This window comes from Pleurodeles waltl, chromosome 5, assembly GCF_031143425.1.
Source record: "Pleurodeles waltl isolate 20211129_DDA chromosome 5, aPleWal1.hap1.20221129, whole genome shotgun sequence".
In the NCBI taxonomy this organism is placed as follows: Eukaryota; Metazoa; Chordata; class Amphibia; order Caudata; family Salamandridae; genus Pleurodeles; species Pleurodeles waltl.
In genome coordinates, this window is record NC_090444.1 from 754955872 (window position 1) to 754975447 (window position 19576).

General features: G+C 41.8%; 1 protein-coding gene across 1 annotated transcript in view; it reads left to right on the forward strand.

The window, feature by feature from the left end:
* Positions 1–19576, forward strand: part of ESR1 (estrogen receptor 1) — a 1426508-nt gene that overhangs the window by 763364 nt on the left and 643568 nt on the right. The window contains exon 4 of the mRNA XM_069234719.1: positions 16959–17285. Coding sequence (XP_069090820.1) covers positions 16959–17285 — 327 coding nt within the window. The remainder of the gene's footprint in view (positions 1–16958; positions 17286–19576) is intronic.

The window sequence follows — 19576 nt, forward strand, 5'->3', positions numbered from 1 at the left end:
AGCCGCAAATACTAGTGGGGGTTATATTCTGGAATCTGATAGAAAATACCTACTCTTTAGAGGAGACAGAACACTAGATCAGGGGGTTTGTGAAGAGTGGGTCTCTTCTATCCATACCATTTTTTCATTGGGCTAAAGGAAATTTTTTATGTGGCACATGCCGATCCTCAGCCAGGAGGGATACAAATCATGGTTTAATAGGGCATGGAGAGACGTAAGGTCTGCCTTAATTCCTGCAACCAAAGCGCACAACAAGGGAGAAATCCAAGTGCAGAGGGCTTTGTATGAATCTATTTTAACAGCCAAGAAAGATTGGGATGCTGCAAAATGAGAAAAGTTGTTAGTTGCTGTTAGGAATGGGGATTCACGTGGGTTCTGGAATTAGGTCTCAACTGGGTGCAAGGAAGGTGCCAACCAACTGGGGACAAATGTTGTGGCAACAGACTGGGTTGCTCACTTTTCCTCACTATATGCAGTCACAGGAGATATATCCTCCCTGCAGCAGTCACCTTCACTGGATGATGAATTAATAACTGGGGTCTGCTATTTGTAGCAGAATGTGTAGTCCTCCAATTATTTAGGATGAGGTAAGAACAACTATTGTTCAAATAGCCCATAATAAAGCACCCAGGTTGGATAAAGTCCAGGGGAACGTCTATTCAAGCAAGCCTAGTGTCTGGGCCTCATATTTTATGGTACTATTTAGCAATATCTTGGCAGGTGCACCAACCCACACCCCGGTCTTGGGCAGGGAACGAGATTACCCCTATCCATAAAAAAAGCTACCCAACTGATTCATGGAATTATAGGCCAATTAGTTTAATTGACTGTTCACAAAAACTATTTAGTTTGATCTTACTTAATCGGCTGCAGTTGTGGGTGGGAAATAATGGTATTCTGACTGATCTCCAGGCGGGGTTCCGCAAGTGAGTCAGTATGATTGATGAGGCCTTTAGATTCCAGTTATAGTTTTGGAAAACAGTGGTATTGGAGGAGTGGCCATTTATACATTGCCTTTGTTGATCTACATTCTGCGTTTGATTTAGTCCTTTGCCCAAAGCTAATGCAGACCTTCACAAAAATGAGGGTCCCTGCCGACCTGTTGGCCACTATAATAAGGTTACACATTAACCATTTCTCCCAAGTACGATATGGTCTTTGTGGAGCGTTGATGGTCCCCTTTCCTGTTGATCGCGGGCTCAGGCAGGGTTGTGTCTTTGCACCTACCCTCTTTTACTTATATGTGAATGGGCTGGTTGCACATTTGAATCTGTGTGATGGGGTGCTCTAGGGTTTGCGAGCTACCAGGTTCCCGCGTTACTGTTTGGACCACTTTGAAAATGTTTGTGTGTAGAGAGGTCTAGAAATAAACGTGGATAAGGCAACATTTTTGATAATAAACCCAGGTCGTGCCACCAGACCACATCCTACACTTTTAGGGACCTCCCTAGATCACGTCCGGGCAGTTGATTACCTGGGTTTGGCACTGACAGAAAACTTAGATTAGAATACCAGTATCGAAAAACGCAGGTTGAAACTGGCACAAAACATGGGGTGATTTTAAGAGTGCATCACACCTCATCTTTTCACCCAGTATCTCCTCCTATTCAGATCTACAAATCGCAGGCTCTGGGAACTGCCCTTTACGGGGCAGAGCTTTGGGGGCACAAGGATGTTAGCAAATTATCAGTTGCTGAGAATGATTTTTTATGGCAGTTAGTGGGCCCCCTTACTAGCACTCCCTTGCCCAAACTTGATTTGGGTCTTAGGCACAATAAAGATGGATCGGGGTTATGCCCATCCTTTTTTTGGCAAATAATTTGTGCCTCTCCTGAGTTAAATTCATATTGTGAGGGTCTTAAAGAGGTGTTAAGCCTTCCTGGCTCAAATAATATCCCATGGCTTAGATATGTTAAAGAAACCCTATTTAAGGTAGGATGTGGGGACTTATGGTTGGCTCTGGAGTCACCTCTGATTGTTGGGAAAGCACTGTTAGAAAATCAATAGTGGCAGTTTATAATGGAGCAAGTTCTCACACGTTCCGTATGTTGTATTCTGTCTAACTCCTTTTCAAAGTTTAGCAATGTGTTTTGCCTGGAACAATTTTTAGATGATACGGAGCCGCCCCTTGCCAGAAAACGTATTTGCAGTTTAGGTACAGTATGTTACCAATTGCAGTCCTTACTGGTTCCTGGACTTGTAAGAAGGAATTTGCTAATCTCTCTTGTGTCTCAGGTGGGGTGGACAAGGAGATTAAAGAGTAGGTTCTATTTGTTTTGTCCAGGGTATGCAAAAAAGTAGGAAGAAGTGAATACTCCCTGTGTGCTGTTTATTAGGGGTGAAAGAACATAACATCAGTCTTCAAATTCTAAAATCTGATGCTGGGCGTTGTCTGGCTTTTGCTGTATCCTGCTACCTATTATCGATGTGGAGAATCCGGCAACAAGTGTGTTCTTAATAGTTGTTTTTGTCTATGTTAATTATGTGGATTTATCAGTAGGAATGAATGCCAGTTTGAGGCAGGGAAGGACTTTAGGAGCTGATAACTGATGTGTGTTTGCTCTTATTAGTGGATTTTAGCACTTTTTAACCATGTATATTCTTATACTACACTGATGACTTGTACCCTCACTGGCCTCTTGTGTCTTTTATAAGCTAATGTATGTTTTATATTTACAAATATGAGATTTTTATTTTTAATTATGTGATTTTGTACATATTGTATGTTTTTATTGTATTTTTATGGCTAAATTGCTGAAATAAAGGAAAACTAATCGAATTGAAAGGAAAGGAAATTTCGGACACAATGGGTCTTCCCAGTATTATATGATACAGAGTGGCAGATAGCTCCAGGAAGTCTCTCTAAAACCTTCACAGGAGAATTTAGCCAAGGGATATTTTTCCCAATGTTTTGTGGTATCTTGTTTTGATAATTTGGCACAGTTGTGTATTGAACTTCTGGAACATTTCTGAAACTACTGAGTTAGTATTTGACATCGTCAGCAATATGTTGATGACCCCCTCACCTCTGGGTGACCTCAATGTAGCACAAACACTGGCACAGATCAGCCACTGGGAATCACAACACAAAAAGAATTAGATAAAGACAGCCCTGCATGGTGCTATGATGATGCATTACCTGTGGGCTAATGAGGCACCCAGCGGACTAATTGTGACTAATGAACTGCTAATCTTCCTAGATTACATAAATTTTCGGAGGAAATAGGCATAGGTTGCTGGAAATGAACCAGGGATTGTCTGGTACTAATTATCAACTATTCAAAAAGAATATCAAGTGACATGCTCATAAAAATCCAGACAAGCGAGGGTAATCTTAAAGCCACTGTCCTCATAACAAGCTACAAGAAAAGACTAGATTAGAGCAATAAAGAAATGACCCAACATAGGGAATTATTGACACAAGACAAAATGAATGTCACAAAAGGACATAAAGAAGTTCAGTCATGAGACCACATAACCTTACATAACTGAGAGTACTGTTGGAGTGATCCTAAAAACACAGTACTACAAAGCCAACAGAGAAAAAGTCTTTCATAAAAAAAGACCTACCCCACAGGATTGGCCTTTTAGCTGCAGTAGCAATAGCAGCGACAGCAGCAACGAGGAGGATCGGTTCCCCCCACCACCGATGCATCCACCCAATCTTGGGCTCCCAGAAGGCTTTTGGCCCCAAGCCTATCCACAGTTCCATCAAAGTTTTCCATTCCAGTATGGTAGACCTTCTTTTTTATGGCGAGTCCAATCACGGCAGAGGAAGGCAAAAGCAATGAGGAGGACCAGCAGTACAGTGGTCAGAACCAAAAATGGTGATAAACAAAGGGCATGTTCAAAGACAACAACGAGGTGGGCCCAAGCCTGGCAGCACCTTATTAGGTGATCTAGGACAATCATTGGAAGATCCACAACCAGACATTTCTTTGGTTATCAATTTGAGTGCTGTTTCCTTTACTGAGGCTGAGCTTGAGGTCCTAAATAAAGGACTGGGTTTTGTCTCTGCTCCTAGGTTTGACGGACTCCAGCTAGGATGAGAACTGGCTGAGTTTTTAGGAAAATAAGGCTTAAGGTTTTTTTGTGAACTTACTCACCAGAGACAGAGAATTCAGAAGCATAGGGTTGAGAACAAAATCTACCTTTCTATCTCCCACCCAGACTACCCCTGCAGCAATACAAACCTTTGGACAAGTGGTATTTCGTGAGGTAGGGGCTATCAACATTGATAGTCTCAATGTGTTCGACCGCTTATCCACACAAGAGAGAAGAGCTAGGAAAAATCTAAAGGAAAGGTGGGACATTGTGATAAAACCAGCTTCTAATGGGGGTTTAACACTTGTCCTACCCTATGGAATGTATGACAAAGAATGCAGACTGCTGTTATCTAATAAAAGCACCAATAGGATTTTGGAAGAAAATCCTATCCCCTACTCACTAACCCAATAAGGCTTGTGGTGGAGGAAGCCCTGGGTTTGGGATGTTGACCACACTGAAGGCAACATTTTTAACACCAAAAGAGCCAAGGATGGCACTATTTTATGTCTTCCCCAAATTGCATTGGAACAAATTCCCCCCACCTGAAAGACCCATTGAGTCTGGAATAAACTCTTCCCTGGAAACACGTTCACAATTTTGTGACTGGTTCCTTAGGTCATGGGTAAAAGACATGACTTCTTTATTAATGGATACAAAAACAAAAAATCCTCTGTCTCTTGAACAACCTGAGCTTCGAATCTAACACTGACCTTTTGATAACAACGGATATAGAGGCTTATAAACCAGTATTCCACAGGAGCAAACTCTTCATGTCATTGAGAACATTCTCATGGATACTTACATACCACTACACCCATACATTTTGTATTGATTGTGTTAGGATAGTCCTCACTGAGATCTTTTTTCAGTATTATAATAACATATACCATCGGGTGAAGGGCACTTTAATGGGAAACACCATCACCCCAAGTCTCCCGTGTCTGTATGTCCACCAGTTTCAATCTGACCAAATTTACAGTGATACTAATCCATACTTGGCAAACATCAGACTATGGTGTTGATATATTGACAATTTCCTTATTGTCTGGAGAGTTGATTTGACATCTGTGATGGAGTTCTCTGCATGAATTATTAGGAGAGATCTTTACAAGCTAGTCACCCATACCATTGACAGGGACACCATCACCTTTTTAGACCCTAACATTAGGATCACAGATGATTATGTGGCCACGATGGTTCCCAAAAAACCTGCAGACAAAAATTGTATCCTTCATTTTGATGCCCACCATCCCAGATCTATGAGGGAGAACTTACAATTTGGCCAGTTTTTACACTTCAGGTGTAACTGCTCTGACATTACCACCTTCAACACACAGGCATATAGGTTAGCAGACAAGCTGAAAGTTGGCAGATAGCCATTCAGTATAATCTCACAATCCAAGAAACCTGCTCCCAACAACAACAGAGATGCAGTTTTGAAGACGGATCAATAGGAAAAGACTGACATATATAACAATTTTTACACCTGTCTCCAATAGGGTAAAGAGAATAACTTCAAAACATTGGGGCATTCTGAAAAAAACCGCAGTGACTGGCCCGACTCACTTTTTTCTTTCAAACAAAGCACTAGATTGAGGGATATGTTGGTACATACACGCACCACACGCAAAAGTACTGTTATGAAAGTTCCTGGTACTTTGTGGGGGCTACCTGTAGCGGTGGGACAATTCCCATGAGGTAATTGCTCTGCATGTCCATTCACCAAACATTACAAAGAGATTGACATCAGCACTGACCATCCCTGGGCCTTTAGACACCATGCAAAATGCAACACAGAAAATGAGGTTTATTTGATCATATTCCCTTGCAATCAATGATATAGTGGGATGACTATAGGAAGCTGGGTTCTGGTTTCAGTGCCCCCCACTTTTTGACTGCTTTTTGATGCAACTTTGACTAAGGTGCACTGGGTTTCTGCTAACCAGGTCCCTGGTGCCAGTGTTCCTACCCCAAAATAAGACACCTGGCCGCTTGAGCCCCAAGTGACCCAACCCTGTAGCACTTTTTTAAGTCCCTAGTAAGTGGAACCTCTAGCACCTACATCATAGATACTGCAGAGGGTCCCTAAGAACTACAGTACAACTTGTGCCACTTGGTAAGACCTAGCACCAACCTCATGCAGACTGCCATTGCAGGCTGCATGACAAGGTGCTCCCCAAATGTGAAAACACGACATGGCATACAGTCTGTGTACCAGGTCCCTTAAGCATTGCATGTAATAATTCCAAGTTAGCCCTACAGCAGGCCTTACAGCCCAAGGCAGGGTGCCTTATATTAAATGTGTAGGCTTATCTGTCAGAGCAGGAATGCCCCTGCTATGTCTTTGTCGATTCTCAGATATAGTAAGTGTGCAGGCGAGCCATTTGAAATACATGTGCTGGACACTGTTCAATAGGATTTCCCCAGCTACATGATGGGTTCACTTAAAATAATGATGTTTGGTATCAAACATCTAATAATAATAAACCATCACTGATTTCAGTGACAGATTTATTAATACATACACCCAAAAGGCAACTTAGAGGGGCCCCATGGAAACCTACCAATTGCTGGTGAGCTCAGGACCAGTTCTAGCCACTTTGTCACCAACAGATGAGAATCTCACATCCAAGGGTGGGAGCTTTTCCTCTCTGGAAGTCAGAATGAAGCCTGTTTAGGCTGGTGTGTTGCACACCTCTTCCCACAGGATGATTTGCATTCCAAGGCAGAAAGCATCAAAGAAGCCCATCACCTTTGGTAACTAGATCTGACCTCTCTCACAGAGAGATGCCAACCCCCACTGCCCGAGGGCTCATCTGGACAAATAGGGAAGTTAGCTATGCATGAGGAGTATTGCTTTTCCAGGCTTGACACACCCCTAGGGTACCCAACCTGAAAACCACAGAGCTTTAGAAATGCCTCCATCTTGTGTATGGTGGAATTTAGAAACTCTGGACAAAGTGATGTTCCCTCCCCACAGAAAGTAGTCATCTAAGATGTGTAGTAACCCCGTGGGTAGGTGGCCCATTGGCTACTGCCCTTAACTTCCCTTAACAGCCCCTAAATTGAGTATTTAGGGGACCCCCTCATACCAGTGACTTGACAAGAAGTCTGCTGAACCCAAGAACCGAGGAGCATGACTTACTTGGCACCATCCTTGCCAGTCTGCCTTCTGCACCTGACCCTCAAGGAACAGGGAGAGCTGCCAGTGCTTTGCAAATCACCAAGAACTCCCTTGGATCAGAGTTGCTGCTTTCCTGCATATGAAGGCCCCTAAAGAAAGAACTGTGAGGACTGGGACAGCCAAAATACCTACGCCAGACAGCACCATTGCACCCAAGGCCCACCTAGCCACAGCTGAACTGGGTCAGCGGTGTCAGAGTGGCCCCAGACTCTCCGGAAATGACTTCAGTTCACCCACTGTGGACTTCACACCAGCATCTGCAGCCTGTTTCTGCAGACCCCCTTGTAATTGTGAGTGACCTGGAGATTAAGACCCAACGCCTCAGGACACCTCTGCACCCATCCACCCCAGACAGCGGCGCAGAGGAGCAAGGGTGTCCCCACATCTCCCAGCCTCATGAGACCTGAGCCCACGTGTTGGCTTGGTCAGACTGGACCCCCAGTCCACGCCTGCAGACTGTATCTGCAGCCCCCCTCTAACCTTGAACAACTCCAGCACTGGACCTGATGCCAGAAGACACCACTGCATTTGATCGCTACAGCCCAAGAAAAAGTAGACTGGCGGTGTCTCCACGTGCCAGGGACCTCAAGAGTCGAGCCCCCCTGTGGGTTCCCCTAGACTGATCTTCCAGTCCATCCCTTCAGGAACTTTGGAACCGAACCGATCCCCATAGCCTTACACAGGCAATTGCACCCCTGTATCTGGCCACCCCAGTGCCGCCCGAGCTGACCTGCTGGTGTGGCCTTGAACCTTGCCCCTTACTTAGCCTAAATCCTGGAGATAGGTCCTGTAAGTTGCTGTGCTATACCTGTATACAGTGCTTGTTCTTCCTTCACAGGATAACATAACCGCATCTGAAAAATGCACTGTCAACTTTTAAAAACTCAAAAAATTCTCAACTCAAAAAGCACTCACCTGATTACGGTGATCTTGGTATCAACATTTATATAAAAGTATGTGTTACTTTTATAAATTGGTGTCAGAGTTCTTTACTGAGTGTGTGTCTCTCTTACTGTATACGTCTGTGCCTTACATGCTTAGCACTGCCCTTTGATATGCCTAACTGCTCATCCACACTACCACAAAAGAGAGCATTGGGATGTAATTTGTGTCTCTGTGGTACCTCAGGTGTTTGCTTGGACTCTTTGCACAGTGTACCATATTTTGGTCCACTACATAAAAAGGCAGCTTCCTACAATGACAACCTGTAAAGTCCAGCTGACAATAAGTGAACATCGGAGTACTATCTGGTAAAGGAAGAACAATACTTGCATTAACTGGATATATATCTTTTAGACAGGGCTCCCACCTGGGTAGTATTGGAGACTGTTATCTCTGACCCCTTTATTAACACCGGACAGGTGTTTTGTGAAAGAGAACAGGGTTGGGTTTACAGCTTTAAAACCCATGAGTATGGTCTTAATGATGACATCCCCTGGTTACAACTAAAATGTTGATGTAGGCACTGCATCACCAGTGGCATAGTACTCTCTCTTTGTTTTTCCATAAAGATAGAGAACACCACGATGAAGCTTTTGTAAAACGAATAATAAGACGTTATGTCTTTTATGTGCTTCATCCCTCCCTTCTTTGCTAGTTGAATTTCACAAGTGTAGGTTTTTTTGCAATTTGATTTTCCCAAGTGCATGTTCTCAATGGGCTTCGTTCAGACCCTCCTGTGAGTTGCATTTTCCAATAAACATATACAAAAGAAAAGGTTGAACACTCAAAATGTAGTGCACTACATTTCCCAACATGCTTACATCTGAGCTGCCGTCATTTCCGATTTCACCTGGACAGCATTTTAAAGAACTAACAACTCCAGAAGATAGATATTTGCAAAATGTAAACACCTGAAGTTTACCCCAATCTTTTGCCCAGCATTCTAAATGCATCAATGCTGAGGTGAGAGCAACCCTGTAGGTCTGGTATACACTACACATCTCGGCATGCTCATTGCTATGAGACTCTGCATCAGAGCGCGCACACTGCTTCTCTTAAAATACCGAAGCTGCTTCCATGCAAAACAGCATCGGGAGGAGAATGGAGGCCCGAATTAGGTGATCCGGCAAGGAGATGGCCTTTTACGAAGTAAGTCATGGCTGGGGAGGAGAGCTGACTGGGTGGAGATTACATGCATTCTCGGGGGCCAATATACTGACCACTGTATATCTTGTGTGCTCTACTGCAGTTTATGACTACAAGGCTCCCCTCTACCCACTCCTCCATGAAGTATTAGTGTCCTACAGTTAGGGTGAGAGTTTGTTTTACAAATTTGATGGTTGTGTGTACATCACTAATCACTCCTCACCGAATGGTTCTAGCATGATCCAGAAAACAGGCATACACGTGTATGGAATTGATGCATTGTGCTGTGAGATTACAAGAGTGTCACAGTTTTGACCACACTAGGCTAGCGCATATATATATATATATATATATATATATATATATATATATATATATATATATATATATATATATATATATATATATATATATGCAAAATACATCTCAGCACAATTATATGAATATATAAAAGGGGAAAAGATTTTTCCCTAAAATATCTTTGAGTTCTTGTGCAGCATCATATCAAAGCATAGATCCATCAACCACGTTCTCCTTTTGCATGATAGGTTTTTATTGATTCAATCGATATATTACTCCATATCCAGTGTGATTAGCCATAGCCAACGCGTTTCGTCCCAAAGGACTTCTTCAGGACTACAAGCATACAAATATAAATAACAGTAATTTAATATGGAGAAAGAGAAAAAACATCCCAAAACAAAAATAATAATTAAATATTAAAACCATAAATAAATATGCTTCTCAAAAGGTTAAAATTTAACATAATCTCATGTCGCTTTAGAAGTTATTTGTAAAATTCATATATGTTGAAAGTCATCTCTATGTATGTCAATAGTTTAAATTTATTATTTTCAATTATTTATTTTTCATTATTATTTTTTATTATTATTTTTATTATTGTTTTCATTATAACCCAAAGGCAGACAGGGAAGAGATATTATGACATAACTCAACCTTTCCTAATGACTGCATTTAAACGTATCAGAACAGCGAAGAATCCTAACCAACATTGTGTATATAAATATTAAATAGTCTAGCCTAAAAAATACCTACTGAGCCAAAATAAGAAACAAAAATAAAAACAGCATCCGGGTAGAAAAATTAATTTCATTTTTTTAACATGGGAAACAAAGATGTAAATCTATCCGTCACCAACCCAATTGTGTTCAATCTCCATCATCAACTTTTGTAAGTTTCTATGTTTTTCTGTCAAAGCTGTTATAAACGCATTTGTAAAGCAGTGGTCATGTTAATAAGACTTGGACAATATATAACACACATAAACATAGTGCATATCACATTATGAGCAGAACCACTATTGTCAATATACAGCGTGTTTAAACTTATACTGAATCTCACAAGACTAGAGTGATATATTGCTCTTTTTTTTAATTAACTGGCAAGAATTATAGTAAGAGAAATCTTTCCTGAAATAGACAAACTTATACCTCGTACATAAAACAAAATGGTTCTTCTGAATGTATCGACTTGCGGCAACTGAGAAGCAAAATCTTCTCATGTGTAATCTCCCCGCTTTTATAATCGGCCTTTATCACCGTCACCTGTGTACGTTTTTGCCAAACACGTGACAGTACACTTGAATTTGGCGGACATCTTAGAAAGTCCAAATCATCACCTGATTTCATTCTCTACATATTCTGGGTTCAGATTTGTTAGATGTATCTACTTGTGGAGCATACGAAAAAAGCAATTATTATAAACATAAAAATAATGTTAATAACCCGAGCCATTAGATAGTCTACATTTATGCAAGAGGTCGTTCCGTATTTCTTTTCCCTTATATACGTATTGCATTACGTGGCAGCCATCTTGAATTTCTATTATTTACCAATTTTAATCTGTATGTCAAAAGATATTATTATATATATCTCACTTCTCTTCATACATCTATAGCAATGAGAATAAGTCATATTTAGTGAGTATCTGATTATAATAGAGTTCTTTCTAGTGTTTGAACCGTAAAGAATATTCACAGCGGAAATATTTAAAAATGTTCTCTCCTGACTGCTGGTCCTAGATTCCCAATATATGTATTTATGGCGGCCATATTTAAATATGTTCAATTTAGACAAATATTTAATTTTATAATATTAACCTATTCAAGTCAAATAAGAAACAGAGAAAGGGAAGATATTTGTATATCTAATTTGACCTGTGCATAATGACCATATTGTCAAGATCTATCACCATTATCCTTAAAAAGTGCTATTTCATATTCATCCAATGTCATATAAGTTCCTTCCATGGAAAAGCATAGATCATAATAATATGTTTATATTTATATACTATCATTAGACCGACCTGATGTTAAATAATTAACCGTGGTTCCAATCAAAACCCAATGAAAGGACACATCAGATTTAAAACCATCAAAAAATCAACTTCATTGGTAAATTCTCAGGTCCTGGTTCCCTCACTATAGAGTCATCGTGGACCATTGTGGTCTCCTACATGTTTCAAATTCCTAAAAAGTAGTGAAGTTCATTGTTTACATTTAAAAAAATGTTTTAATGCTTCTAAACCGCATTCCATCTGGATGCACGTATATAAGCTTTCTACATTCATAGTTACAAAAATAAGGTCCGGATTGTCCCAGGAGAAATCTTCTAGTTTATTAAGCAAGTCCTTGCTATCTCTCAAGTATGAGGGTAGATTTTTAACAAAAGGTTGTAGATAGCTATCTACATATTCTGACATATGTTCAGTGGGAGACCCATTACTGGAAATAGTAGGTCTCCCAGGTGGAAAAGTGCCAGATTTATGGATTTTTGGGAGAATGTATATGCAGGGATATTTAGGATGACATATTTTAAGATATTTGTACTCATCATCGGTAAGTAGACCAGACTCATGTGAATCCAAAAGTTTGGCATTAATTAGTCTTGTTATTTCCACGGTTGCATTGACATCCAATTTCTCATAACAAATGATATCATAAATTTGCCATTTAATTTCCTTCAAGTAATCATCCTTATTCATAAGTACAATATTGCCACCCTTATCAGCCTCACGTATGACTAAGTTCTGATAATTTTTCAAATTGGTTAAAATACCTTTTTCTCTCATAGTTAAGTTAAAGTAATGTCTACAATTCTCATTTTTAAAATGTGAGTCCTCAATTTTATGTAAATCCTTAGTCACTCTGTGGTAAAATTCATCGATGACACTATCCTGAGTACTAGGAGGCATAAATTTAGATGGTAATTTAAAACGACTCTTCGTACTTAGATTCTCCTGAATATTAAGATCACTTGCAACCTGGAAAACATCAATTGTTTCATCTGAGTTGTCTAGAATAGCAATAGTATGTATATCATTAAGATCTGCAATGGTCAAATTCGAAATTTCCAAAGAATTTGATAAACACTGGCTCTGAATATGATGGTCATCAAAATACTTCTTTAATTTAAGATGTAAGATAAAAGTATAGCGCCAGCTTGTGTCATTCCACAGTGAAAGCCGGGCGCCAATTTTATGGAATCCTGCAAGCCGGCGCAAAAGGTGGGCTCGCGTGAGGGAAAATAACATTAGGTGGGTGGGGGTGGTAGTATGGGGGAAGGGGGTTTTGCACCAAACAATGATGCTAGGCTGGTTAGAGGCAAAATAAATGCCTTTAGCCAGCCTAAGGTCATTTCCTGATGCAAAACCATCCATACCACATGACTCCTGTCTTATAAAAGACAGGAGTCATGCCCACCACCCCAATGGCCAGCACAGGAGACAAGTGTCCCCTGGGCGTGGCCATTGCACCCAGTGCCATGTAGGGTGGCCCTTTTCAGGGCCCCCAATGCCACTTTATTTTATTTTTTAAATACTTACCTCTACTTACCCTACTTACCTGGGATGGGGTCCCTCATCCTCTGGTGTGCCTCTGGTGTGGGTGGGGTTGTTCCTGGGTATTGGGGTGGGAACCTTTGGGCTCTTCCATGGTGTTTGACCATGGAAATAGGTCCACAGGTCCCCTAACGCCTGCCCTGACCCAAGCATTAAATAATGGTGCCAAATAGGCTTAGCGCCATTATTTAGGCCCGCCTCCCCCGTGGACCTTTTTTGCAGGGAAGGATGAATAAGACGCTAGGGGCTTTGAGTCATTTTTCGGACTGACCTACCATGCATCTCATTCACTCAAGGTGGTTTCACACATCCCAAAAATGACTTTAACTCCAATATTTTGAGGCTAGACGGGTTTAGCGCCAAAATATAAATATGAAGTTAAGTTTGCGCTGAATTTGCCTAAAAAAATGACGCTAATTCAGTGCAAAAACAGTATAAATTTGCCCCTTCTTCTCGCTGCAGAGGATATCTAATAATGGTCAAAGCTGCTGACTTTGAAGCTGGAGAACCAGGTTTGAGCATTTGTGTTGAATCAACATTCTGTGATTCTTGGCAAAACAAATAAAACAAGTAATGTCCATGTGTTTATAGTACAGTGAATCTGGCTTTGTGTAATGTAGTTGGTGCTCATGTGAAGTGATCAAATACCTTCAGGTCGAGTTCCTGAAGTATAAAATTGCAAAAAATAAAAAACAAACACTCACCAGCCCTCCCTTCCTCACCATTCTGTGACTGGGCTCTCTCAAGAAGAGATCCCAACTCAACTAATAATCACAATGCATGTCATGGTGAGTCACAAAAGTCACTAAATAAACTTGTGCTTAATCTTCTGTTAGGCTTAACTTAAATTTGGCAATGTGTAAGGTATTTATGAGATACTCAAACATTAATAAAGTGAAAACACAACACAAAGAAAAATCCCAAACCAATTAAGAAACATAAAGTACATTTTAATAAATAAAATGAAAACGAAATGACAAAAATTCATTCAATAGAACCTGAGTTATTTATTTTTAAAGTATATGGTCACACTGGACCGAGACAAATTCACAAGTTTAGTTCGACTGCGGTAGAGCACCTGCCTGATGCACAAACAGGTTTGTCCTGCTGGAAGTTTTACTTTCTGACGTTGATGCAAGGATGGTGCAACTGGCTCTGTGGGGCTCCAGATAGCACAGTGTCACTGTGTTGGATGTGGTGAGGCTTTTAGTTGGGAACTATGCGGTCAGATCCAGTTGGTTGTGGTTAGTTGGGAAGTAGAAAAGGCCTCTGGTGCTTCTTATATCCCTGTTGTTCACACAGGGGGTCAGTCAGATAACCCTTGGAGTCAAGTCTGGGGTCCTGTGTTCAAGGCAAGCAGGTCAAACCTTCAGTCAGGTCTCAGACAGCAGGGCAGTCCTACTTCTGAGTCATTACATGTCCAGAAGTGTTCTGATTTCAGGTTCTGGGTATGCCACTTTTATGTTCTGTGCCAAGCTGTTGGTGGGTGAACCCCACTGTCTAACTCTAAAACTAGTTCTGGTCAGTCCCTCCCTTTCCTCTGGATTTTGGTTCAGTCTGGCTATGCGATAACATACCGAAGCAGGCATAGTGTCAGATTCTTCTGTGAGAGCCAGGGCAGGCAATTTGAAGTGTAACCAGGGCAAGGGCACAGCTCCTCCCCAGCAATCCTGTCAGGAACACCCAGACCTCCTGACATCCAGGTCCTTTGTCCACTCTCTAGGAGCAATACACATCTCACTCAAGGGAGCCAGCTAACACCTGGAAACTGACAGTAAAGGACATTTCGCGAAGGCAGGAAAATAACAACTTCCTAAAAGTGTAATTTAAAAAATAGTAATATGAAATCCCACTACACCATTAGGTTGGATTTTAAACTACTATACAGATGAGTCCTATAGCCAACAAAATGGGGTCAGTCAAAAAAGGCAAATATGTGGGGGACTTCTACCCAAAAGGTTGTCATGTCCAATAGGCACAATAATGCAATGCGATATACCTGTCAACTTCTTCACTCAAAGAGGAGAGTAAAGTCATGCATTTTGTAGACTGAAATCCCATTAACATGAACAGGAATGAACACTCTTTTGAAGGTGACTTTGGTTTGAAAAGCGGGTAATCGCTTTATAGTCAAAGGATGCATTTTGTTTGTAAGGAGGATATTTGTCTGTAGGATGACACTCGGCAAATGTGGGTGCATTGACTTGTATGACAGAATGTTTATTAAACATTTTCACTCTGCTAAGACTCACTTTCATTCCTTCGAACAGTAATTAGTGGCTGCAGTGCTACTTAGATTTAATGAGTGTAAACATGTGTATTTTATGCATGTGTTCAATACACTTATGGAGCACTGACGTATTGCCATTACAACTGCTTTCAAGCCTGTAACAGACTGTAGACTTAAAAACTAGGGTGAGACATCCATTCATTTGAGAGCCTCCTTGAAGTTAAGTTATTCATTCATTCGCAAACTGGGATTCAGTGGATGAATGTTCAAGTGCACTGGACTATTTTTGCAAAAGTGGAGGACCTCCTAAGTCTGGTTGTGTGGTGAAAGAGTCAATTAATAGGCTAGTGTGCAAAGTATTTTGAAAGGCTCGCAGAATGGCATTTCTAAACAGAGGATTAAGGGCCAAATTTATCAATGTTTTGCACCATCCTTGTGCCACGCAAGGTGACGCAGAGTGATACAAAGCACTGATTTAGATTTACCAAGCCACACACGCCCACCCTGTGTGGCCCTGTGTAGCTTGGTAAAGCTGGTGTAACACAAGACAGCACAAGTCACTGCCTTGTTTTACACTATCTTGTGAGGGTATTATATGGGTGGAGTGTGGGTGTTCCCATGCATCCACCCATGTATTCTGAGGCATTCCCAGATTTACCAACACTGGGAGACATGAGAATGTGTCAGAATTGTACACCTTCCCACGAGAGGCCCAACAAGAAGAAATATCTTTACTTCTCCTTCTTGTTTCCTCTTGTTAAATAAATGTGCTGCATTTTGCACCACATATAGAAAGAGGAACATGCCTCTGAGGATTGTTTTGAGCAGAAATGTATTCTTTCCTGCACAAAAACAATCCTGCCTACAATGCAGGAACACTTGCTGAACGGTGCAACGGTGCCTGTGTTGTGCGCCAGTCCAAGGAGAGGAAATGAATGCACCTTATAATGTTAAATATGGCACATTCCTGCCCTTTCCTTTTCATGCATTGCAGCGCAGCAGGGTGTGCTACGTGAAACCTTGATAAATCGGCCTCTTATTACCCTGACTTCTCTGGCATGCATCTTTCGGGCAAACATCTTGAAACACTCAAATATGATTAAATCATCCCACCTTCTCATTGAGACCATTCCTCCTAGAGTTCTATGTTTAATATTCCAGTTGTTTCCAGAGTATGTGTTAATTTGTGACATTGGAACTTTATTTCTGGCCTCCAAGTAGGTAATGAGAACAAAAAATTAGATTGTGGCATTTTGAAGTTTTCTTTGGCTCAGTAAACAAAAGAAAACTAAACTGGTTTAAAATTTTATAGGTGTGAAACACAGGTCAAGTTCAGGCTAACTCATGTCGTTGTTGTTTTAAAATGCCTTATCTGGTTGTTACCGAAGAAATACCTCTTTAAAAAAAAGCACTTTTCGCAGGATGGGAAGGCATTTATAAAATAATCATGATCAATGTAGCATCCACTTTTAACATAGTCTAAAATAACTTAATAAAATGTACACGTTTCTAAAAATGTGATGTTTAAAACAATGCCTTTTTTGCCCTCAGGAATCCGAAAAGATCGCAGGGGTGGTCGTCTGATAAAACACAAGCGACAGAAAGAGGACACAGATCAGAAGCTTGAAGAGGCCGTCTCAGAGCGCAGAAGCCCCTCCCTTTGGGTGAACCCCTCAACAAAAAATATGAAAAAGAACCCAGTAGCATCCATGACAGTTGAGCAGCTGCTCAGCGCCTTAATAGAAGCTGAGCCTCCCATTGTCTATTCTGAGCATGACCCCGGCAAACTGTTGAGCGAAGCGTCCATGATGACACTGCTGACCAATCTAGCGGATAAGGAGCTGGTGCACATGATCAACTGGGCCAAGAGAGTTCCAGGTAGGGACAAACAAAAGCTGCACATCTCAGTTGCTTACTGAGGATCAGACCATGGGAAGTTGTGTTTGTGTGTCTCTGTGTGTATGTGTGTTTGGTCTCGCACACAGATACATGTGTAATGAGTATTGTTAGAAATGGGGTCTTTGGTTGACAGTCAGGTTACCCCCTGTTCAAGCAAGGACCCTCACTCTAGTCCGGGTAAAAGAGAATCACCCTCAGCTAACCCCTGCTTACCCCCTTGGTAGCTTGGCAGAGCAGTAGGCTTAACTTCAGAGCGCTAGGTGTGAAGTATTTGTACCAACACACACAGTAACTTCATGAAAACACTACAAAATGACACAACACCGGTTTAGAAAAATAGGAAATATTTATCTAAGCAAAACAAGACCAAAACAACAAAAATCCGACATACACAAGTCAAGTTATGAATTTTTAAAGATTAAACTCAAAAGTAGCTCTTAGAAACAAAAATGCTTCGATGAGATGTTAACACGGCGTCGTGACGGAGTCGTTCCCAACAAGCCGACACCAGCGGCGCCGGACACGGAGTCGTGTAGACCCCCAAGTACAGTACCTTTGGTGAAGAGTGAAAACAAGCCGATGCGCGAAGTCGGGAATCGCGGCGTCTGTGCAAAACGTTGAATCCGTGCACTTCGAGCGGTGTCGGTCACGACGTGGTGCGGCGACTTCCACGGAGTCGCGGACTTCAGCGGGGCTGCTGCGGCATCGGGCCTGCGAAGAGCGTCACGTTCCAGCGAAGGTCACGGCGTCAGGTGCAAGCGGCGTTACCGGATTCAGCAGCGGCGTCGGTCTGAAGTCGTCCGAAGTTGATTTCCTTGGATTCCACCAGCTTTCCTTTCAAGGGCCCAGGGACTGGATAGGGCACCACTTGTCGGGGAAGGAGTCTCTCCAGAGACTCCAGGTGCTGGCAGGGAGAAGTCTTTGCTGTCCCTGAGACTTCAAAAACAGGAGGCAAGCTCTAAATCAAGCCCTTGGAGATTTCTTCACAAGATGGAAGGCACACAAAGTCCAGTCTTTGCCCTCTTACCCTGGCAGAAGCAGCACTGCAGGAAAGCTCCACAAAGCACAGTCACAGGCAGGGCAGCACTTCTTCCTCAGCTATCATCTCTTCTCCAGGCAGAGGTTCCTCTTGGTTCCAGAAGTGTTTCTAAAGTCTGTAGATTTGGGTGCCCTTCTTATACCCATTTTAGTCCTTGAAGTCACCTTTCTTCAAAGGGGACTCACACCTACTTGTGAAATCCTGCCTTGCCCAGGCAAGGCCTCAGACACACACCAGGGGGTTGGAGCCGGCATTGTCAGAGGCAGGCACAGTCCTTTCAGATGAGAGTGACCACTCCACCCCTCCCTCCTAGCAGAGATGGCTAATCAGGAAATGCAGGTTACACCCCAGCCCCCTTTGTGTCACTGTCTAGTGCGAGGTGAAAAACAACCCAACTGTCAAACTGACCAAGACAGGGAATCCACAAACAAGGCAGAGTCACAGAATGGTTTAAGCAAGAAAATGCTCACTTTTTAAAAGTGGCATTTTCAAACGCACAATCTCAAAATCAACTTTACTAAAAGATGTATTTTTAAATTGTGAGTTCAGGGATCCCAAACTCCACATGTCCATCTACTCTCTAGGGGAATCTACACTTTAATCATATTTAAAGGTAGCCCCCATATTATCCTATGAGAGAGACAGGCCTTGCAACAGTGAAAAACTAATTTAACAATATTTCACTGTCAGGACATATAAACCACATTACTATATGTCCTACCTTAACCATACACTGCACCCTGCCCTTGGGGCTACCTAGGGCCTACCTTAGGGGTGTCTGACATGTAAGAAAAGGGAAGGTTTAGGCCTGGCAAGTGGGTACACTTGCCAAGTCGAATTTACAGTTAAAACTGCACACCCAGACACTGCAGTGGCAGGTCTGAGACATGATTACAGAGCTACTTATGTGGGTGGCACAACCAGTGCTGCAGGCCCACTAGTAGCATTTGATTTACAGGCACTGGCACCTCTAGTGCACCTTACTAGGGACTTACTAGTAAATCAAATAGGCCAATCATGGATAAACCAATTACATACAATTTACACGGAGAGCATATGCACTTTAGCAGTGGTAAAGTGCTCAGGGTTGAAAAGCCAACAGCAACAGGTCAGAAAAAAATAGGAGGCAGGAGGCAAAAACACTGGGGATGACTCTGCATAAGCAAAAGTCCAACAAGTATTCCTTAATCCTGTTTAATATCTAGCTTCGTAACTGGTCCTACAGCTTAAG